At 40.3% G+C, this 27,714-nt stretch overlaps 1 protein-coding gene and 1 long non-coding RNA gene across 3 annotated transcripts; both read right to left on the minus strand.

The window, feature by feature from the left end:
• Positions 1–727: 727 nt before the first annotated feature.
• LOC111233209 (solute carrier family 2, facilitated glucose transporter member 1-like) lies at positions 728–21,237 on the minus strand. The gene is made up of 11 exons (XM_022760973.1): positions 21,148–21,237; positions 20,691–20,826; positions 13,892–13,993; positions 12,787–12,947; positions 11,692–11,932; positions 11,373–11,535; positions 10,723–10,910; positions 9,722–9,826; positions 9,527–9,625; positions 7,624–7,827; positions 728–7,026 (listed from the first exon to the last, which is right to left on the minus strand). Exons 2-11 carry the CDS (start codon positions 20,700–20,702, stop codon positions 6,709–6,711), a joined length of 1,593 nt encoding a protein of 530 aa, XP_022616694.1. The 5' UTR covers positions 20,703–20,826; positions 21,148–21,237; the 3' UTR covers positions 728–6,708.
• Positions 21,238–25,035: 3,798 nt separating this feature from the next.
• On the minus strand, positions 25,036–27,568 carry LOC111233244. Of its 2 annotated transcripts, none has more exons than XR_002665590.1 (3): positions 27,508–27,568; positions 25,579–25,703; positions 25,036–25,417 (listed from the first exon to the last, which is right to left on the minus strand). It is a non-coding gene; the product is annotated as an uncharacterized LOC111233244 (long non-coding RNA). The 2 variants fall into 2 exon arrangements; XR_002665591.1 differs by lacking the exon at positions 27,508–27,568 and adding an exon at positions 26,403–26,484.
• Positions 27,569–27,714: the final 146 nt, after the last annotated feature.

Here is a 27,714-nt window from a genome sequence, read left to right on the forward strand (position 1 = left end):
GTGCCTCAATCAATATTGCTTTGTTACTGATGTTATAACCTTCAGTTTGAGTTTTATCATTTACCTTATGCCCAAAAATACTGTGAGATTGTACAAAAATCTTAATTACATAAACCCACAGGATGCTCAAAGTTGGTTTAGCAAGATATTCTGACTTTTACTCCCTAGCATGGGACAAACTCTGAAAACACCAGATCCTACACATTCCATAATACAAGTTGATAACATGTTTTGTTAGATACAAGCATCCTTCTCTCTCAAACCCCTGACCCCAGTTTGTAAGGCAAAAAAATAGTCTCCAAGCCCAAGTTAAAATAATCCTGGTGGAAAATGAAAAGTCCCTTGAATTGGACTGTATAGCCACTCACTTACGAAGCATTTATTAATGGATCACCAATATTTATAACAGCCCACTCAAAGGTATTTTCTACAGCCTTACAACTCAAAAAGCATTAGTCAATGATTTATTAGGAATTAACAAAATCATTAGTTACAACTAATTAATCCTTTACAAAGGTTCCCTTATTAGAGAGTGTCACCTGTAATTTTAATATAATGCCATTACATTTGTAGTTAATTGCTATGTGGTCAATGATGTTGGCAGTGGTTTCCCAAGGTGCCTGCTGTTTCTTCAATTTCTTTAACTTAAATTCGGATTGAAAAAAGATCTTAGACAGAAATTCTTGTTACATGATGGATATTTTATTTAACAACATCATATCTGGTATGTACAGTACAAACACAAGTGAAACAAAAACAGTCGGGGTGCATCACTGGTCCAGCACATTGACAAGACCATGTTGAAAAGCCTGAATATTTTCCCTTGAAGTCATGTGTTCAATCATTTCCCTCACATTACAGAAGTCATAGTTACAGTTAATCACCCCAAACTGATCAACAGTATCTTCAAAATGCCAATACATCACATAAATACCAGCTGACTCAGGCTTATCTTAGTTTTTGGCTGCCACTGAAATAGAAAAGCATATAAATGATGGTTGTATGTGTCTGAAATCACTCTTCACTGCACTACATTCACTATCTGCCGTTTAATCTGAGTGTTCAAATTCTACATGTAAAATGTACACATTGTTTTATGTCACTTTAGGTTTTAAATCCTACAATGTGTTACTGTAAAAAGGAATTTTGAATGAATGAGTGAATGAGGGAGTGTTTTCAGAGACTTCATCTCATCTACAGAGGCAAAAGGAAACTTTCTCACAAACACACACATATTGAATAACAGTATATGTATGTGTGAGGTGCAGAGAGGCACAAACAGCAGACTTACAGTACGTGATACCCAAACATACAGTCAGTACATTTATTTACACAGCAATAAGACACAGGTTAGGACCAAACAACCCATAGAAACACAGACAAAACAAGGATCACAGCAGCTACAGCATGCTGAAGAGACATTTTTCTTCCAGTTACATTAGAGTCTGTGACACTATATGATTAATTTCAGAGCCACTGGTTTCATATACACTGGTTTGGACATTTTGCAGATTTCATCAGCAGCACAAATTCAGTTTTAGAAGGTGCTGTTTTTAGTTGTAGATTTATATTTGAATTCTCTGTTGAGTTGAAGGTGAAAACATCGACTGCTGTTGTGTTAAAAATTAGCTTGTAAAAATATAAGTTTGGAATTTTACTCCCTGACTGTTGCTAGGTAACATGACTCAAAAGCAACTGAGTTTTGGAATGTTGGCAGCAGTCGCTATGGCAACATTATTAAAGACAAAGAATTCAGAAAAGAACAATAATATGGCTGCCAAAAACCGTTACAAAACTCATCCACAAACAGCTCTGAGTTTAATCTGATCAGGCAAACAGACAAAAAATAATAATACATGGCTGTGATTAATGAGGAAGACATAAGAGGAAGGACAGTAGCGGAACACAGTCTGTTCCTCTTGTCTACACAATCAATGTGTGCACCCCAAAAGAAAAAATAAACCAAACACGACCTATGACCGTGCAAGTCAACATAGAAATAGTGCTCTTTTAAAAAATAGATATTTACAAATGAATACTTATAGTCTCCTATCACTGTACAGTGAGGGGATGGTTTTGAGTAGGTACATGTGCATAAAGTAGGCGGCTATGGTTAAGAGCAGTGTGCACCTGGGTCCATATATTTGTTTCACATCCTTTCACATACTTTGTGACATGCTGCAGTCAGACAGATGTCTCTTAGGCTGCAGTCACATCAAATAATGTGCCTGAACTCTGGATTATTTACTTTATTAGTTCAGTAAAACACAAGGAACAAATTTGGGATTTTTCTGATTGTTTCAACTTGTCCAAACTGCAAAAAATATCTAATCTGTTTGACACATTACCAAATCTCTATTGTAGCCTACAACAAAGCTGCAGGTGAGTGTATTAGTTCAATTTGCAATCCCTGATTCTATTGTAAAGCTGATTTACCTTCCAACAAATCACATTATTTTCTCCACAATGGTTTGAACCAAAGAAAACAAGTTGTAGGTATGACCACACCCCAGCATCGGCCACAGGCCTGCACCAAAATTCATCATCAAAAGTAACATTTAAGCTTCCTGTCAAATGTTTTAAGCACCTCATACACAATTCTCAATTTATTTTTTCACTTTTTTTCCTCTGTCAAAAGGGACAGTGATGAGCATGAATCTTGGAGGTATTTGTATCCATATTAGACTGAGTTTGGGCAAAGTTCAGTGTTAGTGCCATATTGAAGGAGCAGTGTGGGTGTAGCCACAGACAGAAGCTGGACCGCTACAGGAGAGGTCGAATACAACACCAAACACTACCATGAGGGGAGTGCACCACACGCCTCCTTCAGTGCAAACACAGTACATCACTATCAAATACAGCAATACACAACGAAGCCATGACTCCGACCAAATATGCATCTTAACAAGACCTCCCACATCGCATCAGGCTTACAGGCTTGTAGTTCCTAAAGCAAGTGAAAAATGTCAGAAAGGGTCGTATTTTCATGTTTCATGTTACTTGTAAAGATAAATATTTTTCTAGTCAAGCCAAAGGATCAATAATACATAAATAAATAAATATGTTCTTCAAGTGCAGCATGGGTGAAAATAGCTTTTTCAACTACAAGAATTCACGAGATCACGACAGAATATAGAAAATATACTTTGTGTCATACATTTATACACCACACATACTATACAGTGTTGGTAATACATAAATCTGTAAAGGTACAATGCTACAAATGGCTGACTTTTTCAGACAAAGCGGCACGACGTGGACGGCGTCTGGACCTGACAGATAAAGCCAGAAACACAATGGACACGGTCGGTTTGTCAGAGCACCGACAAACACAAAAACAATGATGTTTTTGTGGTGTATGAAGAAGGAAACATTGTTATTTTTATCATCATGTAAATATGTGTTTCCATGTTAGAATATATGGTTTACAGCACCATTTTAGATTTTATTATTTAGGAACTAGTGGTGCATGGAATTGGCAGGATTTAAAGCTGACTATTTAGGAGGCTATGCAATAATACACATATATTAGTCACTGTAATGACGTGTCACAAGTCACATTCAGTGTGTTTAGGCTTTACGAGTCATACAACAGATTTCTTTAAAGTGTTCGAACACATTCTTTGTGTTGGGTCAAAACAACATGTCATTCTGAAACACATGCAACAACACATACATCTGAGAGTTGTCCCAAAAGGGTATAATTTACTGTACGTCCACATTGTCAGGAAAAATTATTAACTTTGACTTGTCAGCTCAGCTCTGTAGAGGCAATAATCAATTTCTGTTACATAAAATAATAAGCTCTTTAATTCATTGCGTGGAATTAATAACCTAGTGGCTACTTATTTGTAACCTCTGTTCTCAGAGTGATCCCTTGGTGAGCCATTGAAAGAACCACACTTTTTGAAGAATAAGATTGCCAGCTTAGCCATCAGATAAGAAATAAACAAGGAAGTCTTGACAAAGAATGAAAGAAAAATATTTCAAATGTTTTCTTTCACTCTTGACCACCCATAATGTCAGATGATACATAGATACTGGCTAGCTAGCTAAACAGGTATAACTAATCTATAGCTAGGACAACTGGCTACATAACATAGCATTTATTTGTTAGCAGGAATGCCAGGTTTCATATTCATATAAGCATCTTATATTGTTAGGTTTTGTCTTTTTCACTGGGCTTCAGCCCCAAAAAACATGGACAGAACAGCTAGCATTCTTAAGCTCCGCGCTGTAGTGTTGCTCAGTCAGTCAGATTAGTCATACATTGGGAGCGACACTTGATTTCACATGTGAAACTCATAGTACATAGATTCCAAATAATATTCTCAAATTTTCATAGAGATCAGCACAATTGAGTAGTCAGAGCAGACAGTTTTGACATTTTTGAAAAAAAAAATGAATTAACCTGATTAGTTATGTTAACCAAACAGGACCATTGAAGACACTTGCTCCCCTGCTAAAATGTTGTTTCCTGTTGTTTATACAGTATTAGCACTTCTCTGCCCATTACGAACTCCTACATTGTTTACGCTGAAGATTCTACATTGATTGCACATTTGATACAACTCTTATCTATTCTAATATCAGCTTGGCCAGATAAAAGCGATAGCTCAGGTGAATACAGTTTTGAATTATTATTTGAAAGGTAATTTGATATAAAGCGCTGTTGTGCCAGATGACTTCTACATCAGTGATTGTGGCTCTAATGCTCGTTTTGCTTCTCATCTAATTATCAAAGTGCGTCTAAGTAGAGAGTAACAAATGAGATTTACAGTGTGAGACTCTCTCTGCCACTTCATCTAAATCTCTGAGCTGCAGTTCAAGTAATGTAGGTTTGACCACGCCACTGCAGGCGAAGCTCACTGCAGACTCCTTCAACTTTATATACCTCGAGGCTAGTCTGGAAAGCATCATGATTCTAAGTTAACTTTAGTTTATTATATATACTTCATACAAAAATCAATTTCTAAGGTAAATAAATACTCATAGTTTTCTCTTCAACAAAAAAATATACATTGCACGTTACCCTACTGTGATCTACAAGTGTAAAACAACTCAAGCCAACAGTAGCCGCGTTTCCATCGCAGTTTTGTGCAAAATAGAGGCGCAAAACAACTGCAAGTGGTCTGTGTTTCCACTGAGAGATGTTATGTGAATGAAGCTGGGTTTTCTCCTGTGATATCGTTCCAATTAAACACGGTGACGGATTTCCAGCATCTGGTAATTGTTGGGATGATTGTAGTATTTAATCGAAGGCGACAAGGGCATCTGGTGCACGCAATGACGGAGAGGCAAACCCCTTATATCTGGGATATTTGGGTCTGCGATGTTGTTGGATGTCATATGACTACTCAAATCATCTGCAGTGACCTAAATGCAGAAAAAGTGTTTCAATTTAGTCTAAAAAAGCACTTCATGTGACTGTATAAATTTTTTACAACGTTTTTTTGAAATTCGCGTTTTCATGACTTGTTTTTTAGTTTGCAATCTCAAATTGCGCATTAAGCAGGTTAATGGAAATGCGGCTAGTGTTTTTGACTACATGCCACAGTCATTAGCAAGTCTAAAATTAATTATAGCCAACGTCATGATTTTGCCACTTTTTCCTCTGGGTGAAGAGGAAATTTTGTTTGTTTGGAATAAATTACAGAACTCAACACCAACTTCCACTGAAAATCCAAGGAAAAGGAGAACAACACCACGATCAGTGGTTGTCAACACGAGTGATCCAACTAAATAAAGTTAAATACTTGTGAATTACAGATTTAACCACCAAACTGGCTTTCAGAGCTAACAAACTAATAAACTAAGCATGGCTTGTGGCTGCTGCTAATCCTACACGATGAATTCAACAACCAGAAGAAACAGATCTGAGGTCACATCTGTTCTCAGGGTGCTAATCAAAGTTCAGTACTTTGGCATTTCTCAAACGCTCTCTGGTTAGTCCGCTCATAATCAACAGCTAAAAGGCAGAACATGAATTTAAAAAAAAATCCCTTCTTTGACCTGTGATTTGAGAACACTTACTAAAACATGACAGGAATGAACAGATCGAACATAATCACATATTACTAGATGAAACTACAGCTACAAAGTTATATTGCACTACAATATCCACTATAACACCTGTGGGAACTTTAAACACAGGAATACGTGAATTAAAAAACAAACTGTGCATCATCATCGCTCGACATGTCTGGAAACACCTGCACAAAGGCTGCGTCGTTATCAATACACTTTGCCTCTAGTCTGTAATGAAGGACATTACACCTGGACCTCTACCTCACACCTGTTAGTACCAGTTTCCATGAACACGGCCGGTGGTGCCGTGCTGGAAAAGTGTGTCGTCCCGACTAGACACACAGCTGTCTCGAGAAAGACTCACCCTTTCTAATGAGTGTGGCTGAATTCCTAGGAATGTACCGTAGATTGAACCTGTGGTGTTGTACATTTGACTGCTTCCCTTTCACAGTTAAGGAGGGAGGATTTAAAAGAAGGAATAAGAAGAAAAGTCCAAGGAGTGAAAGCAGAGAGCATGACTGTTTAAAAGGTAGAAGCCTATAAATTGATAATGCTGTCAGTAGATCTATTAGAAAGTTTTGTACTGTAGTTTCTATTGTTCCGAGGTGTGATAATGAACAATTTACAGCGTTTTGAAATCTTCCTTCATTTATAACCTCCTTCACCCATTAAAACTACATCCTACACGCTCTCCTGTGCCGCCGACTTTGATTTCTCCTCCAGAGGTGTGCTTTCAGCAACGGGGGGCGGGGTCACTGTCGGCCCCTCCACCAGCGGGACTTTCTCCTTCACCGGAGAGGCGGGAACTGTTGTAGCGGCGCTGGCGCTGGCAGGAGGGTCCTCGATGGACGAGGAGGTGGGAGGCTGGGCGCCGCCGAAGCTGCGGGCGATCTCATCGAAGGTCTTGCCCTTTGTCTCCGGGACTTTAATAAAGGTGAAGATGAAAAAGATGATGAGGAAGGCGGTGAAGATGAGGAAGACCCACGGCCCGCACAGCTCCTGGGGAGGGAAGAGAAGGTGGTCAGGGTTCTGTAGATTATTGATTTTACATCTTCAGAGTTCTCACGTTATAAAAGTTAAATGATCTTTAAGAAGGATAGAAGGCAGTGAAACAGGAAATAGATACAAAGAAAAAGTAAAAGACAAGTGGTGGAAAGTAACTAAGTACATTTACTCTACTATTGCAGCAGTTGTATAGTAGTTGTACTTTACATGAGTATTTCCATTTTCTTCTACTGTATACCTCTACTCCACTACAATACAGAGGGAAATATTGTACTTTTTACTGTATTACATATATTTTAAGGGCTATAGTTACTTTTCAGATGAGATGCAGTGAATCAAAACCTTTTTGGCTTTTGACCCTTTAATAAGTAAAGGATCTGAAAACTTTTTCCACCAGTGTGAAAGACAAAAGAAAAGAGAAAGAGGGACAGAAGAAAATAAAAACACAACTAAAGAAACATCTAAAATGATCTGATTTAAAGATTTTATATAAAAGAAGTAAAAGAAGCAAATGAAGAGAAGATAACAGTCCAAACTAAACCCAAACCAGGTCCTAACTAGTCCAAACCCGGGCGACTGCCCCTCCCTTACCTCTAGTTTGGGGAAGCTTATTCCAACGAGGAAGTTGGCCGTCCAATTGCAGCAGCCGGCCACAGCCATGGCCGCCGGGCGGGGCCCCTGGGAGAACAGCTCGGCCACAATGAACCACGGGATTGGACCTGGTCCCAGTTCAAACATGGCAACAAACAGCATGACAGCCATGATGGCCACAATGCTCATAGCAGGAATGTGCTTCTGCTCAGACATAGGGAGAGAGAGACACAACACACAGGAAATGTTGAATACTCACAATTCTGACTTTCTGAGGTCATTCTTAACCTTTACTCACAACATGCTGTAGTCATACAATGAGTACGGTGCACTCTACATCTAATGAAATGAGCCAGTAGCACCTTGTAGCAAAAATACATTACTGCAATGTACTGCATACAACACAGGATGCTTTTATGTACTACTTTGTTGGGCAGGCGATGAGCACAATGGAAGATGAGAGCCAGAGTTTTAAGATCAATTGCAAAGTTCTGGCAAAAGGTCATAATTCTGAGTTTCAGTTGTTTTATAGGAATGTTGGGTCACATGATAATGTGTAATGTGTGAAAAGTGTCACTCGTACTAATGAACCCATAGAGAATTATCGCCTGACTGTAGTTAGAGATGGTTTTACCTTCTTTTGGCTCATTGCTTTGGTTTGATGGCCTGTATTCTCATTTCCAGCAGCTGTTTTCAGAGAAAAGCTCTGACACTACACGACTGCCCATCAACAAGTGACAGACGGACGAAGTCAGCGACTCACTGGTGAACAAAGTGGAGAATTTAGCAGCTATAGAGCCACATATTTCCCTCAGGAGCTGGTGGAGACCAAAGCGGAGCTAAACACAGCTCCAACTGAAAGTGAATGTGGCTTTGTGTCTGCTGGATGTGTTAATAGGCTTCTGTTTGCTGACACGTTCAACTTTATTTGTGGCCAAAACAATCAATACTGTAGCTTTACCTGAGCTTTCAGACATTCTTTTGCAGAATTTGGACATTAAAGTAAGTAAAAACAAAACCTAATTAATTGATTGTTCATATGGTTAAAAGTGTAACCATTTTCCTACTGAATACATTTACTGTGGTCACAGTTCTCCCGCAGTGTCGTCATGGCTACAGATGCTTGATGAGCAAGTTTAAGGCTGAGCACAGTTCTGGTGAACTACTATGTTTGCAGTGGAAGTTTGTGAATTTTTTTATTTGTAAAAAGTACTGTGGAAAAGATTTAGACAATTTAGATTTCCATCACTCAGTACCATCAGGAGGCATCTGATCGGTCCCAGATTCATACTGCAGCAGGACAATGAGCCCAAACACACAGGCATCAGTCATAAAGACCAAGGAGTCCTGCCTCAGGTGGTCTGACCCCCACAGAGCCCTGATCTCAACACCATGGAATCAGTCTGGGGTCAGATGAGGAGACAGACTGAATCCACTGGAGAACTGTGTTCAGGTGTCCTGAGGAGGAACTATTTTTGAAAGCAGCCTCACTTTACTTTTAGTGCCTAAAACCTTTACACAGTGCTGTACATCACTGTAGCAAGGTGGCACCACTGGAGGTCACCAAACACAAGCCTTTCATCTAGTCTTATTTCTAGTCTTAAGCCCAAAATTGGCCATAAAGCTGATACGAGGGGTTTATTCTGATCTAATAAATGTGATGCAACACCATGTCACTGTGATCCTGCACACACTGTCCCTTATTCTTCAATAACTGATGATATGCTAATTGTTTCAGTCATATTTTGCCATTCAAAAGTAGCTGAAACAAAAGTCCTATTACAGAATAAATGGTATTTGCTTATATATTATGTGCACGTAGTTGTATGATTTCAATGACAACCTCAAGGCTGGCACCGCAGACCATTCCCTCCTCAACCCCCGTGACAGCACCCAAACTCACCAGCAGGAGGGAGACGGTCATGAGCACAGCGCTGATAGCCATCCCTCCCAACCCCAGGAGATGCAGAGACCTTCGTCCTGCCTTCTCCACCAGGAAGAGCTGGAGGACGGACAGAGACAGGACAGAGTGATGCGCTGCTGAATGCGCACAACAAACACATGCAGGAACAAAGGTGAACAGTGACGGAGCACTCACAGAAACAATGGTGAAGATGGTGTTGACGATGCCGGCTCCAATGGTGGCGTAGATGGGCTGCTTCACACCGGCCGAGCCAAAGATCCCTGTGGAGTAGTAGAACACCTGATGGGGCAGAGAGGATGGACAAAAAGGAAACGAGGGACCACTTATTAAATATCTTGTAATAATATAAACAAACATTTATTCTATCTTAATAAAGTGCGATTATTGCTTTAACTGTTATATGTAGTGTACATGATTATATTGTGTGTGTTTTTATGCATTTATGCCGGCAACAGCCAGAGCCATGTGGTTTTCTGGTTGTAATAGCTTGAAGGAACTTCTTTAAATTTGGCACAAATACTCACTTGGACTCAAGGATAAATTAATTAGATTGTGGTGATCAAAGGTCAAAGGTCAAAGGTCACAGCGACCTCACAAAACACAGTTTTGGCCTTGTGAACACAATATCTCTGTCACGAATTCAGGGAATTTCTTCAAATTTGGAAAAAACGTTCACCTGGATTAAATGTCGACCTGTTTAGAACTGATTAGAAGATTAATATTTTGGTGGCTAAAGGCTTTCACCTTTGCGTTAAAGGTCAAGGTCACGGTTACCTCAAATAACAGGATTTTGGCCTTCTGAACGCAACATCTTGAAAACTCCTCAAGGGAGTCCCTTCAAATCTCCCTTTGGTGGAGAAAGGTCAAAGGTCAAGGTCAGTGTGACCTCTCAAAACACTATAAAAGTACAAACTACAAAAGACTATACACTGCATGACATGACTGGATACACAGGAATGTAATCTGAAAGTAGTCTGAGTGGCGGAGGGATACAACCATGAGGTGGTAATTCTAGTTTTCACATGCAACACAAGGTAAGACCCAAACTAACAATAAATAATAAACTTGTGTGTATGAGCATGTGTGTGTGTGTGTGTATGAGCGTGTGTGTGTGTGCGAGCGTGTGTGTGTGTGTGTGTGTGTGTGTGTGAGCATGCTGCCTGTTGCTGACTCACAGCATTGATCCCTGACAGCTGTTGGGAGAGCTGCAGCATGACGGCGATGAGGAGGGGCTGTCGATACGCCGGCGAGCGGAAGAGCTCAAGGATGGTCACCTTCTTCTCCATGGCCATCTTGGCGCTCTCCTCCTTCATCTCCTGCAGGTCTTTACTCACGTCCTCACTGCCGCGCAGACGCACCAGCGCTGTCATCAGAAACAGAACATGTCACTTCAGAGTTCAGAGTTTTACAAGGTTTGTTTTAAAGCCTCGTAGAAACTATGAGTTTGCATAACTCTTCAGTGGATGTGACACTGTTCTGATAATCAAGACATCATCATCCAGCTGCAGCTTTAACCACGCAGCCTGAACCTTGTGATTGTTTGTGTTAGTGTCAGACGAGAGGTGCGAAGGAGAAATGGGTCAGTGCCTCAGAGTCGACAGGCTGTGTGTTGAACAGATGCCAAAACCTTCTGTCTGTTCAAGTACTCTTCTCTCCACGCTTAAACATCATCCTGACTCTTCTCATCTCACCCCTCTATATCTGTTGCTCCCTCTCGCTTTCTCATTGATCTGCCATCGGTAGAATCAGTAGTATCATCAGTGAAGTCATCAGTATCATCGCCAGATGATAGTAGCAGTAGTACTGTAGCAGTATCGGTGTGTACCTTTGCGTGCCTGTTCCTCCTTTTTGAGGTTGATGAGCAGGAAGCGGGGGCTCTCGGGACAGAAGGGCAGCAGGATGCACTGCAGCACAGCAGGGGCCACAGTGAGGGCCAACAGCAGGGGCCACAGCTTGTCAGAGCCCAGCAGAGCCTCCAGACCAAAGACCTAAACACCAGAGATCAAAACAGCAGGGTCTTATTTACAACACCACTCACTAAAAAGATAAATACAATTATCAACTCTATCAAAAACAGAATACTGTTTGATCATGTCAAGTAAATCTTGTTAAATCTGAGCTTTGTTTGGAAGCCTGGCGCTGACCTGAGCGATCAGGATGCCCACCACCACACCGAGCTGGTGCAGGGTGCCGAAAGCTCCTCTGAGGGGAGTGGGTGACACCTCACCCACATACATGGGAGTCAGGCCGGTAAAGAGACCGCAGAAGAGGCCGATGACCAGGCGACCGGCGATCACCATCTCATAGGAGGAGCAGATGGTGGAGAAGCCCATGAGGAGGCCACCGATGACCGCCAGAGAGTTCACCAGGAACATGGAGCGACGTCTGAAGAGGAAGCGGAGGAGGAGGAGGAGGGATGAAGAGAGGACAAAGATGACAATGTGGATTTTTGTTTTCTTAATACAACAGAACCAAAACGTCATCAACAAGAGGCAAGGCAGGTTTGGTGAAACCATCTATCAAAGGACAGTCGGCAGACCAAAGGTCGATTCACACCCACAGTATTTTTGAATGACTGTTTTAGATTTACCAGTCTCACATCTGTGTGTTGAGTATGGAGCTACAACCGGGAGGTGGTTAGCTTAGCTTAGCATAAAAAGTCAAACACAGGGAAACAGCTAGCCAAAGTTAAAAACTGTGCCTTCCAACACAGCTATAGATAACTAATCACCAATATATATATTGTTTGGTTAATCTGATATGAACATAAATGTCTAAATCTAGAAATCTACATTTTTTGTCAATTTCATACAATTTCAAATGTGCAAAGAATTGTGGGAAATAAACAACATCAGTCTCTGTGGTCTGAGATGAAGGCTAAAACAAGGCAAATAGAGAAATGAAGGAACAACTCCAGGGAACATTAGAGCCGAGCAGTGGTCTCAAGATACACTCGCTTCATAAACTCCATTAAGGGTAATGGCTTGTGATGGCTCAGCTGAACCACACAGGAAATACACAGAGCCATTAAAAGGGAAAAAGAAAAACACTCAGAGTAAAGAATTGGGCTTCTGTCCTGATGTTGATAATGTCCAAAAAAATAGCTGGGGATTAAGACACATGCAATAACTTTGACCTATGTATTATACAGACATTATGATTCAAATGAGTAGATTTGTTTCCCTGAGTCATAAGTTTGCATGTCAGCTGGTTCTACCAAGAAAAATGTCCCATCCTACCTGCCAAATCGGTTTGCCATGACACCCACACTGAAGGAGCCCACCATACCGCCCACACTAAAGATGGCGACCGCCACGCTCCAGACCATGGTGCAGACCCCCGGGCTGATGGGCACACCATAGCGCTCCACCCAGGTGTTGTTGAAGAAAGAACGCAGTCTCTGAAAGCAGGGGCAGATGGGGAGATACATGTAAATGAAGGGAAGAGTAGAAGCAGGAACTCTATTTAAAGCAATTGATGAATAATATTGGAATATTTTCAGTAGTTAAATACAAATATACTTTTGCTTTCTGTCTGAGGTTTAGTTGAGAAGATCCATGTCTGTGTTAAATACAGAGCTGCAGCCAGAAGCTATTTTACTTAGCTTAGCATATAGACTAAAAGAGGCGGGAAACAGCAAGTCTGGATCTCTCTATAGCTTGTCAAGAAAAGACTGCAGCACGTAACTCCCCTACATACACATATTTTCGTTTTCCCAGTTCTGTGCTTGAAAAGCTTAAAACAAACAAGCTAGGACCTGTTAATTAGCGAGCTTTAGAGTTGTTGTACGCTAGCTGTTTCCCCCTGCTTCGCTTAGCTTTATGCTACAATAGGCAAATCACAGGTAGAGGGTATCAAATTTCCCAAAATATATTTGGTATCTGGTATCCAGTATTCCAGTGAACAATAAACTGCATTTTTGTGATCCTGTTGTCACTGATTTTGACACTAAGTGTAACAAAATAAGCTAGTTGTGGTCTTTTTTCTTTCTTAACTAAGTCAAGGGAGGCATGAAAAGCTCCACCTGCTTTGTACTAAAATATCCCAAAATAAATCTGCACAGGGTTAAGAAGTTAATAGTCCTACAGCAGAGATGACTCTCCTATCTGAACTGACTGAGACATGTAGACAGCCCAGATCAAATCTTGGTGTAAAGCGTGGTTGTTTCTGTGCAAACTGTCACATAGGGATCAGAGATAAGAGACAAACTCAAACTGTCAGTTCTCCATCCAGAGAGAGCTGACTCACCTACAGCAGATCTCCTCCTTTCTTATCTCTGAGGTTTGTTTTGGTTCACACACACACACACACACACACACACACACACACACTGCTGTCACATACCTGCTCGGGAGCATTGATGACTCCTGTGTTGTAACCAAACTGCAGAGAGCCGATGACGGCGGTGCCCAGGGAGAACAGGAGATAACCTGTGACCTGCTTTTCCTGGAGTGATACAGAAAAGAACGGACAGGAAGAAGACAAGGAGAAGAAGAAGGGAGAAAGCAAACAGGAAATGGAGATGAATGTGGAAAGGTAAGGGCGGGTGGAGTTAAGGAGACAAAGAGAGAAAGGCAAAACAAATATAAAATCTGAGCTCGTAATAGGATTTTAAATCACTGCCGCCAGCAGACAGATGCAATAAAACCACGATGCTGGCGGCAGACAGGTCAGTGATGCAGTGACGCACAAACACATAAACAATATCAAGTGTCAAACGGTGAACTCATGCTCAGACTACACATAAATACGCCCCACATCATTACTGACACGGCTACTGTTACATCTCTCAATGCGATTTATGTCATACATTTAAATATCTCTGCAAGTTAACAACTAAATATCATGTGAAACAATCACAAATAAAACTTTTAAAAACCACACACACAGACAACATTTTGCAAATTGAATTAAAAAAATTGAATTTTCATCTATAGAAACAGACAATTGAATTAAACAGTCTCAGTTGGGTACAGCAGAGCACCATCTCTGTGATCCAATCTGTTAACGACTGTTTTTCTTCCCTGATCATAAATCAGCTAAATGCAGGTGAAATTCAATACGTAAGCTGATTACACATCGACTGAAGCAGTGACACTGTATTGTCCTGTGATGTCACAGTGACCACGAGCGTTGACCTTCGTAGTCTCCACCTCATCCATTATTTTCACATGTAAAGACGCCTCTTTGTGCTGTCATGATTGACCTCTTTGCGCATTGGTTCAGTTTGAGGCTTTCATGGGAATTTTCTGAGATGTTTGTAAAGAAGAAAATTAAGGTGAAAGTTCCAAAAGAAAGGTCACCCTGTCCACCCTGTTTCTTTATTTCTGGTGTTGAATAAATATTTTTAACACACAATGACCGTGACATCTGACCTCCATACTTACAGTACCAAGGTCAGATGTTGTGGTCAAAAGTTGCTGATCTAAGGTCTGAAACGGTACCTATGTTCTGACCATCAGCTTCACCTAAAAACCACAACATAAAAATGTAATCCTCCGGAGATTCTCAGCAGACACACGCAGCAGTTTCAGATCCCTCTTCTGAATAATCCGCTTTGACCTTTATATCATTTCCTGTGCATGTTTCTATCTCCTCGTCTGATTGGTCCTCTGTAGCCAGCGCCCCTCGATTCCTGCCTGAGAAATGCAGTCTATGCTAATATTGTCTGACCTCGCTCTGTTGTTATTGTTGTACCAAGGGCAGTGGATCACCTGAGGCCCAGCCAGGTCTCTATACCGTCTCAGATAACAGCAGCAACATTCTGCCTCGTCAGCAGCGAGTCTCTTTATCACTGAATGTGAGCTGAAACACAAAGATCAGCAGAAGCAAAGACACAGTGGCCTAGTTTCTACTGCTGCGACCCGGCGTGACCTGAATCTCTAATGTGGGATCAATTAAGAGGTGATTAATGAACTTTGGCTTTTACTGACTAATTTCTACCCATGATGCCCTGTGATAGACTGGTGACTCATCCATAGTGAATTCCATGTACCACCCATTGCATGCTGGTATAGACTCCACTCCACATGACCCTGAACAGGATGAAGAGGTTAGAAAATGAAGGAATTGGTAGCGAGATAGATCTTATATAGAATAAAACCTCCAATAGCTTCATTACGGAGAAACTGAGCGTCTCTCCTGCAGCTCTAACTGGTTTAAACAGCGTTTGACTTTCAGCCTGCTTTTTGAAAACAAGACGCTAAGCATCTACAGACTTATTGATATGTAGTTGAATGTAGGTTGTGACATCAGGTGTCTGAAATTCAATGTCAGGACAACGTCTAATGCCAACTTTAATTTGACATGTAAAACATTCTTTAAATTTATTAATAAACATGTAAAGATACAAAATACCAACAAGGGAATGTCATTAAACTGCATTATTTTGATCCATTTATTAATCCTTTTATCTGCCTTTATGCAGCCATCTTTTGTCCTTGAAATCATCTTACAGGAACTCCTTAACACTTCCTATTCAGAGTGACTTGTGGTTTCTGCATCGACGTACCGTAAACTTGTGAAGAATCGTTTCTCAGGAAATAGAGGTAGTCTGCACGTTGAATATTGCAAGCTCACAAAAATGTGATGAGGCCACGTTTCAACCTTCAAGGTCTTTTTTAAGCAAACGTCTATCTATTTCTAACAGTTTCCACCGTCTTTGCTTTCAAAAGTCATTTTTATTCCAGTTTAAGTATCGTTCACTCACTCAGTCAAACCTCTGTAAACCAGGATGTTTTTTCAGCCTTTCCAGCTTTCAAGGTTAATGAAATCTGCTCTTTTTAGTTTGCATACATTCCCTGAGGATTTAGGTGACATTTAGGAGCAGTCAATAATCTGATGGACCCACACTGACTGAAAGCCTCTGCTTCTCTGAGGGTGTGTCTGCAAACGGTCGGACGAGGATTCTGCTGCACTTGTTGTGTTTCTCAGTGTTTAAAATGGAAAGTATAAGATAGACTTTTGTCTTTAGAAGCTTCATTATTTTTTCTTTTTTTTCTTTTCTTTTCTTTTTAAATATTTACAATATTATTTTTTAAAAGCCAATGTCTTCCACCATGTTGTGGCCAAATGATCACACCTGCATCTGCTGGATCCTCTAAATGTTACAGATGTTAAATTATAAGCCACAGGCCACAGATTTTTCCCAGCTGTAAGTTTGAATGGGATTTTGAAAATATATATAATAATGCAATATTGAACACATTTTAGACATAATAGTAACATTGCTGCTGTAGTGGAAGTCACTCTTAGAGAATATGGAACCAGGTCAGTACTGATGTACGGTGCCACTGAAATACAATGAAACTATGAAGAATATTATCAATATTATCATGATAGTCTGTGAGCATATTATAATACCAAAGTCATAACACAGGTGAAAGTCATAATAATTGATGATTATGATTATTTAACTTACGTTAATGTGTAGTTCGTACAAATGTGTACTGGAAAACAGAAATGTGGACTTTATCCAGGACTATGTGATATATTTTTGTCTTGTCAGAATAAGGACATGTGAAAAACAAATTGCTTAGTTTCAGTATTGAAGTTTTACTCCAATGAATTTAGTATTACATGTCCACAAAGTCTGGGGATTGCAAGTGACACATTTAAAATAAATCAATGCAGCAGAGCTTTATCCTCAGTTTTAATCCTGAGTATGGGTCCAAAGATCAAGGTTTTACATCCTAAAAAAATTCCATAATGCAACAATCAATAACATGTTTCTTTAGACCTCCACTGCCTGGCAGATGCTCATGTCTTTTATCAACCAGTCTGTGATGCAGGCTCAGTGTTGCAGCCTTGTTGTCTCTAAGCCCAAACTCAAATTATCATGATCTAAGGAGGCATAATACAAGTGTGTTCACAGACACAGGAGCAGGCTACTCCTCATAATGACTGAACTGAACTTCATGTGTAAAATCTATGGATTTTCCCTTTAACTGCTACTCATGAATTCATAAAAGTCAATGTCAAAGAGTTTGCTGCTTTTACAGACAATGTTTTGTCATTAAGGTAAAAAAAAAAACACGTGATCAGTACTGAAGTATGACCAGTTTTACAACATTACCTAACAATAGAGTTACGGTTTTGAATGAGTTTCTATGGGCAACATCTTAGTATTTGGGGCTGGAACCCTTCAGACAAGAAGGAACTGATCCTTCATCATCTGTCTGAAATCATCACCATCACTTAAATTAAAAATTAATTAACTGAGACAGAAAGACAAGAGCCCTGAGCACGGCGAGAGACCAAAGTGAAAATCATTGTGGTGCCTCATGGTACCCTTATACCCCACACGCGCATGCATGCACGCGCACACACACACACACCTCCTGCTATATTCTCCCTGAAGTTCACCTTCCTCTTTCTCACTGTCTCCCTCGTCAACTGTGTCCGTCTCTGTTTTTTTTTTTTTTTCTGTCAAGTCACAGTGACTCAGTAGAAATCATTGGTCACATGACCACACCCAAAACGTATCAGATAAGAATCAATAAGAAGACTTTGTAGGTCAAACACATACAGCTGCTCTTTAGTTACACTTTGACATATAGGATTGAAAATCCTGTTGCGAAAAATGTTATCACACAGGCTAATGTTTGACTTAGTGCTTAGTTCCCAGTTTAATTTATAAATCTGCATTTTGCCAACAAATCTTATGGATGTTGGATATTTTTTTCCAAATCTGAACATGTTTTTTTTGTGTGTTTTTTTACATAATTCAGATCAATCTGACTCTTCTGACTGGATTTCATTTTACTCTTATTGATCCACACATGACAAAGATTTTATGTCAATTATTGTTTAAAGAAGAGAAGAAACAGGATAAAAATATTAATAAATCTAAGAATACCATCTGAGAATGTTTCATAAGGCATAATATACAATTAACCTCCAAGAAAACCCTCTGAATAAGCAGCAAACTTCTGTGTCAGTAGCCTGTTGCAGTATGCAGATTTGCTGAACAGATGCTGCGTTACTATGGCAACCTGTGTCATAATGCCAGCATGTGCCCTCACAAAACAAATCCAACCTGCTTTAAAGCTCGGATTTGACGAAACATACGAGACTATTTTGCTGCGTGCACATGGAAACACCAGAAAAACAGTCACACACCTGCGGGTGTCACAGGTGAAACTACTGTACGTAACGATCAGACGACGGCTGTGACTCATCTCATCGTCTCTCTCAAACTCCACACTCAGACTTTATCTTGGAACATCTTCTTCCGTCTTCCCTCATTTTAAAAGACAATGTTTACTTTTGTTCGCCTGAAGCTCTCAGCCTCTCTCCATCCATCCGAGAGTGTCCCCATCGCTCCATTGCCCCCCTCCCTCCTTCCTTCGTCTCCATGGCAACACCCTGGAGGTGACAGTTTTATTGACACAGGCTGAAAGTAGCCGAAGCACTCACATGCACGCACCAGGGTCTCATTAACTTGAACAGCCCGCTTACTCCTATAGTGCAACACACACACGAATATACATCTGACCTACATCTGCACTGAGCCGGCCGTTTCTCTTTAACGTGCCAATCAACTCAACTCTGGAGTGAAGCTATAGGAAGAAGGGTAAATGTATTGATCTGTTTTGGTGATTCATTCAATAACATTAGCGGCTGGATATTGATAAGCTGGTAAATATCTCGCACGAGAGGACAGGATGTCCTTCAGGGACACTACTGTACATACCCAGACAGGAGCAAATAAATGAGCTACTAAACTTGTGAGCTTGTGAGGACACACACACACACACACACACACACACACACACACACACACACACACACACACACACACACACACACACACACACACACAATTCAAGGTCACCTTGCTGAGTTTGACCTTGTGTTGTCAGTTTCACCCCAAACGCAGGGTGTTTTGTTTTTTTGGTGCACAACTTTTTCCCTGATTGCTGAACAGACTTCACTGGTGAATCAGCTGAGCAGTAAAGACACAATCAGCAGTTGTTGAGTCAAACATAAGTAAAGCTAAACTAATAAAAACTTGTTTTACTGATTTTCTTTGGAAACTAAACTCTTTTTTCTCTTGTTTTTTAAGTAGTAAACGAGGCTAAAACAATAAAAACTTCATTATTCTACATCGAAGTGACTTTGTTTGGACACTTGAGCTGATAATCACTGACCGAGAGCTTAAATGTAGAATTGATTTAATTTATTTGAAGAATGTTTGTTGCTTATCTTGTGATAAACTCTTTGGGCCACTATTAATGCCATAAGTCTGTGGTGATGGATTCCAGATGTTTACCTGTATTCTGGAAAAAACTGACCATAATTTAATTTTCTGTTGTCCCTGCTCTGCTCCACCCGCTTCATCTACTTTGCCGGTTAATGATTTTCCTCATTTCCTACAGGTCCATTAAGCAAACCCTGGAGGAGGGATGCGAACATGTGGCAGGGAACTAAAAGCAAAGATGAGTGTGATTCCTCAGGAGCATAAAGGTCTTAGAGCTGCTTTATTTTCTGTTTTCCACAGCAGTTGAAGAAATTGGAAACTGCCTCAACAAAGATCTGTGTATACTTTGCATTGCTGACATTTTTCTTGTACTAAACTCCATTGTAGCCAATTAAAATGTCTAAATTTGGGATCATTTCAACTACATTTCACATGATCCTCATCCAAAAACAAACATGATGGTCATTATAATGATCATGATCCAAATAGCCGGAAGAAGTTAGGAGTAGAAAATCGTTAAGTCTCATTTGGTCCTCACATATCTACGGAAGGAACATGAGTCAAACACAGGTGGCATGTTCATTCTCTCTCTCTCTCTCTCTCTCTCTCTCACAGACCTACATGCACAACATTGACAATCAAGCACTGAAAACCATCACAAACATGCAGAGTACATGATGTTTCTCTGGCACTTAACACACATCTGCAGTGCTCATGGGTGACTCATGGAGCTATTATGGCATCCATACAGGCTCACGCCGCCCACACTGCTCCGCTTAGACACTGACTTTATATAGAAACACTCACTACACATGCATTACTCAGAGATCACTACTCAAGCCAACTCTTGTAAAGATGATCCGGGGTTACATTCCCTTATTTAAATAACAGGAAATGTGGGTCACAACAAAAAAACTGTGAGGTAAGAAAGTAAGCACTTGCCTGCCCCTCCATCTTCTGAAATTAAGCTGGATGATCACCGGGTAGATTTTTACTCCAAATGGGAGCCACAGAAAGGAGCTGATATCTTCAGGTGGTGGTTAAAAGCTTCGCAGGCCCCGCCCGCCGGCGCTGAGAGCTGCAGGAAAAGGAACAAACCTCAATATAGGCGCTGTCCGTGGTACCAGCCGGCTCTGCCATGCAGGGCACGGCCGCTTTCCCTTCCTCACTTTCCCATCAGAAAACCAAAATCCAGTAATCAATAACATGCATTTTGGTGAACAAGTTTGAAGCTATGAAGTAAATGAAATAAGTAGATGTTCATTTTTGTCGATTAGCCTCTTTCTCCGTCTGAAATCTCGGTCAAACTGGAACAGGCAGTAGATTTTTCCCACCCCGGCGTGTCCCAAAAAAATCTCAAATCCTTGCATCACAACCCGGATAATAAACTGGGACTTACTTGTCGTGACTCCTGGGACAAAGGAGACCCTCGGTGAGCTGCAGCAGTCGGTGTTTGCGGCAGTGCCTCCTCCTTTTCTCCTGTAACTCGTCTTATACACCAGCTGAGAGCGGAGCCGCACGTACCGCACGCAGTTGTTTTTATATATGAAAATCCCGTCTACTCCATCAACCTATGAAAAACTGGAATGCTGCGATGCTGTGATGTGGCCCCGCCCCTCCGCGTTTACGTGCCGAAATCCGTGACTCTTGTGCATCATCACCGCATCCCGTGAGGCGAGGCGGCGTCCATGTCCTATTATGGTTGCAGCCGTTATTCGGTTAGTTGGTCAGATCAGTTGACAAAAACGTTGGCGCACGCGCGGAGGGGGGTTGCTGAGGGTCGCGAGGGGATGACTGTGAGCGGCCCCCTCCCCTCCCTTCCTCTCTCTCTCTCTCTCTCTCTGGTGTCCTCCTCAGCTTCCCATGATGCCTCTCGCTGGCGACCTTGACAGGAGCCGCTGGGTGACTGATGCTGCTGCTGATGCTGCGGTTGCTGATGCAACGCCTCCCGTTACTGGGGCAACGGGTCATGCGGTTCAGCTCAGATGATGCTCAAGTTGTAGAAACGATGATATTTTCAGTTTGTAACAGACACCACACAGGGCAACTGTCCAGCTAAATATGAACTAAACCCGGATATCACATTACACAACACACACACACACACTGCAGGTCCCTGTCTCATGATTTGCTCATGACACACAGACAATAACAAAAGTCAGCTGATTGTGCGTCAGAGAGGTTTGTGTAAAATGATGCAATGAAATTAGCATATATCTGTTCTGCCTGAATGACTTTATAAAATCACTGCAACTGAAAAAGTTCAACCAAGCTCAAACAGAAACATTTATATGAAACTTTCCCAGCAATAAAGGCAAACAAAGAGCTAAACTACAGTGAGTAAAAGCTTCAGAACAGGTACTAACTGGACCCTGTGGTGAGATTGTTTTCACAACTCACAACTTGTTTCCAAGGTCAAGAATGAGATTTCACTTTTACCTTTTAGGTCCAGTGTGGACAAGACGATGATCAGAAAAGTAAGTGAACCCAATCTGCTAATAAAGATCATGTGATATGATCAAAAGCTCCAGAACAGCTACTATTGAATTTCCCCTAGGGTATGACTAAAGTATCTATGTATCTATGTATCTATCTATCTACTAATTGGGGCTCGTGGTGACATTGTTTTCTCAACTTCTACTCTTATGTGTTTGTCCCGTTTTGATTTGTAACTGGTGTCATAATGACAAATTTGCGTTTTCAAATTTTTTTTTAAATGTTTTTTTTTTTTATCCAAATGAGTGAAGAAATCAATATTTGTTTGTACTTCATTTACTTAATGTTTCCATTCTGTTTCCCCATATTGTGATTTTACCACTGCTACTTATATCTGTATGTGACATGTACTGCAGACATGAAGAGAGAGCCCTCCACTGTGTGAGGTTTCTCCATGTTTGTTTCACTCTAAGTTTTTTTTTTTAATTTTTCCTCATCTGAATGAAGGACCTTGTTTGATTTCTACGCAATTTAAATAGACCGACTTGATTGTCATTAACTTCTCCTTTATGTATGTAGAGTATTTACAGTGTGTTAGCCATTTTCCTTGACATATTTTTGACATGACAAACTCTAAATGAGGAAAAATCCAACCCATCCTTGATTTTATCCCTTTACTTTGATCTTGTTACATCATTATTAAAATTTATCACAAAGGTATAACCTGTTTCTACAGTAATATATAAGAAACAGAACTATCAAATAAGCCAAAAAATAAGTTTTAGTCTCAACATACGTGTTTATTTATCCAACATTTGAATACTTACACTTCAACTTTTCAATACATGTCTTCCTATTTCTTATGAAAACATCATATTCAAATATGGTGTTACTGAAATGGCTCAGAACAAGAGAAAATTTCACCTAAATGTCATAGTGTGGATCTCTTGATGAAAAGATTTTCTTTGAAGGAAAAAGAAAGGAAGAGTCCACTGGAGACGCCACCCGTTTTGTTCCAGTTTGACTTCAGTGGTGCAGTTAAAGCTCAGATCTTCCATTCACGCATTTGACTTAAATTATTCATTTGCAATTAATTGTTAATTGTTGAGCTACTATTCGTTTCAGCGAACACAACAATGCACAACAAGTGTGAAAACAGATGCTACTTGCATCTGTCTTTACCTGCTTTGGCTGAAAGTTCAGGTTGGATTCAGCCTGAGAGGAAACGAAGAAACGGCCCAGTGTTGGTCTGACACAAGGGAACACACAGAAAGATTCTACATTAGAGGTAAGATGACCTTAAGAACTACATATATGACAGTCAAGTAAATTGTGAGGCAGGTTGTCTTGTTTACCTAGATAGACCTGGAAGAAGTTGTGCGTCTGGCTGGCATCACGTGGAGCCGTCCTGTAGTTTTTGATTTTCACCTTGATCAGATCAGACATCTTCAGCTGCTGGAGACCTGCAGAGAACCGACACCATGTGCACCAAATTATCATTTTTATTTTTGATTGATCTGCTGATTCTTTTTTGTTTAATTAATTTTACAGTGATAGAAAACAAGAAAAGCTGCAACGTTTGACATTCAAGAAGCTAGGACCAGAGAATATTTGGCTATTTCTCACTTTTTTGCTCGGGAATGACTGAAATGATTAACTGATTATCAAAAAAGTTAAAGTTGGTAATATTTTTCTTTCAGTCGACTCATGACTGATTAATAGACTCATCGTTGCAGCTCTGCACTACACACAGCGGCAAGACAGTGGATTATCAAGGTAGTGGATATAGAAATGAAGACTAAAATGACCAATTTGCTCACTTTAACAAGGTATCGATAAATGAGTTGTGCGCCGAATTTACCAGATGAGTTCACTGACTAGTGAGGGACCTTGCATTTTCCTTTTCGAGGTACAAGTTTAAGAATAACAGACGACATATTAAAAAACATCGCTTTACCAAATGGAATTCGGCACATCTTGACTGCAGACAATGAAACGATCCAATTTGGCAAACGATAGCTGGAGAATCGGTAATTTGTCACTCACAATGACTGTTAAAATTAAAAGACCTCGTATAAAAATACCACCTGTTCACAGACTTCAATCTTGGGAGATATTCTGTCAGTAAACCTTTTCCATCTAACCTGTTTGCCAGAGGTAAACACACGGACGACAGGGGTAAATCCCTTAGAAACAATAATTAAAAACGTAATTATTAAGCATAAAGTATCGTATTCTTATGAGAACAAAAACTTCTTTTCATACAAAGACTTTCCGCTATATTCCCGAATCTCGGCGTCCTTTGATTTGAAGCGTTGCTCAGTCGCAGGGCATGTCGGGAAACAGATGTTACATTTTAAAAGGTAACACTGTCACCTGTTGGACAAGTGGAGCAGGTGCAAGTGCGCAAAGCAATGCAACACAAAACTACACATTCACCATACATATGGTACATGCACAGAATAGCTACAGATATAGAAAAATAACCCCGTGTTCTGTGTTGTGCCACAAGTTCTCATCTGCTGATAAACTTCCCACCTTCATGAGGAGAATTCCTTTATATGGGGCTGAGGAATGGAAAGTGAGGTGGAGGGAAAAGTGACACCATGATGTGAATGATGAAATATCACATTGATCCATACAATGATAAAATGTTCTGGATTCAACCTCACCTGCCCCCTTTCCTCTCCATGAACTCTTTCATAGAGGTCACCAAGGAATGAAAATAGGCACTCAGCTCCAATTAGGATTTATTTCTTTATTTTGATTCTTTTCAGTTTAATTTATGGTGATTTTGAGTTATGTTTTTAAAAGAGTAATGTAAACACACAGAGATTTGATGCTGGTTGAGTTTGAGTGAGTTCATGAATTTTGACAGATGTGTTTGACAGACACGTGTTTTCAATCAAACCAATGAAAACTGAGAAATGTGAGTTAGCAAACATAATAAAGGCTCAATAAAAAAATATGAAGAAAAAAAAATTATTGTAGTGACAATAATTTTTTTTAAATGTTTTATTGCTACAGTTAATAGATTAAAATCAAAAGCTGTGTAGGCTTTAATGTACATGAATCATTTGCTTTGCTTCCTTTGATTTAGTTTGGACTCCTCTCCTCTCACTGTAGAGCTGCTTGTCTCCTCTCACCAGCTCTTCTTGTAGTCATCTGCTGGGGTGAGTTGACCACACTGCTCCCTGCTCCCTGCTGCCTTATTGGGCTCACGCTCCCAAAACCTGCAGAGATGAAGATGAATGTGTGGAAGAACTTTTAAAAAAAAAATGTTGTAACCACTGGTTGCCCATATGAAAATAAGCACAAAATGAAAAACATATGTAGATATTTATCAGATTTTGTCAGGGATAAGGTGAAGGGACCCCCTTGTCTTTATACTCACTGTGGTCCCTTTTCCACCAGGGAGCCATCGCTCCATTTTCACCCCCCGTCAGCACTACTGCTCCTCAGGCCGAGCCAGTATGAGTCTCCCTGGCTCAGACTGTGGGCCGTTTTCCACAGAAACAGCTGAGAAACATGTCAAAAAAAGTTGCTATCAATTTGCCAAGAAATGTCTTCACTTATTATTTCCTTCTTCTGAAGTTTTACAACTTGATTTTCCGCCCGACCTCTTAGTTTGGGACAAGATCAAGAAAATAGAAAATAAACTGTGGTGCATGTGCAGGAAAACAGTGAAAGACAAAACCTCAGATGACCTCAGGCAGTGACTGCTCCTGCAGATGTCTCCATATTCCACAGAGGTCTTAAATCTATTCTTAACTTCTCTCTCCAATGGTGTGTCTGTGTGTGTGTGTGTGTGTGTGTGTGTGTGTGTGTGTGTGTGTGTCCCAACAGCTGATATTTCAGGCAGAGCATCTCAAATGTTTACAACTGGACAGATGTAGAATATATCATCAATGAAGACACATAAACACACACTCAGAAAAGGAGACAGCAGTACAGAATACAGAGTGTGTGTTCACCTGTTCTTCCTCTGTCCTGACTGTGGCCACAGAGCCAGAAGAATAGAAGTTCACACGGACACTGAGCTGACTGTGCTCAGTGTAAATTAATAGGCTTATGTAAATCAGCTGATGGGTCAAATGGTTTTTGCAAATATTTTCTTTGTGTTTAATCTGCAGACGAGTTGCAAATTCTACTCTCACAAAAACATTGACCAAAATATTATTAATACACACATTCACATGAAGGTTTGGACTCACATACTTGTGTCAAAGCAGTGGTTCACAACCTTTTTGGCTTATGACCTCTATTAAAAGTTGTCTTCTTTTCCCTCTTCTGTTGTGTGATTAATCTTCATCTTAAAAACTTTGAATTATCTGGAAATTCACAAGAGAAATATTTTAAGATTAGAGGAAAATCTGAACATTTTTTTTTTAAGAAATCTTAAGATCTTACGATTTAACTCGTAAACTGGGAAGCACTGCTTTTGTCCAGAACCGTAACCATGACCTAGACCTGATTCTAACATTGACCCTAAAGCCAGGTATGATCCTCAAACTGCCCTTGGAAATCTCTTCACAAGGTGTAACGTTCCTCGTAAGGTTTCATGTCAGGTTGACAGGTTTTGCCCTGATCCTTTCTTCACCCACTGTAGCCTGTGCACACAACTATCAGTTACAAATATGCAACTGTCCAGGAAAGGGGAAAAACTCAAACACTTTAACAAAATGACCAACAATCTGGTCAACTAGTGTGAAAGTGAACCTAGCACAGTGCAGGTGTGTGCTTCAAGTGTTTCTGTCTATTGTTGTATATTGTTTCACTAAAATAAATGTAGTGGAGTAAAAAGTACAACATTTCTAAGAGAAAGAGTAAATGTACTCTATTAGTTTCCACCACTGCTACAATTATTTAACCTTCAGCACACATGGATTTTAATATTGTTTAATTACTCAGTCAGGTGAAACTCCTGAATTACTGAGTGCAAAACAATGGGGTTGTCTACTATAGAAGCTAATTATAAAAACCACAGCCAAACATGACTATTAAAATGAAATAATGAACTCTATATCGATGTCAAAACGTATCTCTACAACAACAAATCCTCCATTGTCTCACTGCTCATGACTGAGCAGCAGTGTTTGCTACGATTAGGTAACACATGACATTTTATATTGGTAATGAAAGGCGTGCTATCAGCTAGCTAACGTTAGTGAGCTAAACTGTAACTTAAAGGAAAACGTATTAATTAGCTAACATTAGCATTCAGTCGTACATACTTGAAACAGTGTAATTCAAAAACTCTAAAAGGAAGAAAATAAAGTGTATTGAACAAGCTAGCTAGTCAGGTACTGCTACTTACACTCACCTAACGTGTCTGCGCAACACAAGGGAGTAGAGTTTTAAGGACCTGATGGCACACATAGGAGACGTACTGCTAACATTAAAACCAGGGTATGAGTAACGTCAAAGTTAAGAAATGGTATGGTCCACTGTAGGGGTGTCTGAAATCGTAGTACAAATGAATGTGGGAAACATAATGTAATATTTACAATTACAGATCCCCCCCCCCCCC

Source organism: Seriola dumerili, unplaced genomic scaffold, assembly GCF_002260705.1.
Source record: "Seriola dumerili isolate Sdu_G_001 unplaced genomic scaffold, Sdu_1.0 BDQW01000381.1, whole genome shotgun sequence".
NCBI classification, from domain to species: domain Eukaryota; kingdom Metazoa; phylum Chordata; class Actinopteri; order Carangiformes; family Carangidae; genus Seriola; species Seriola dumerili.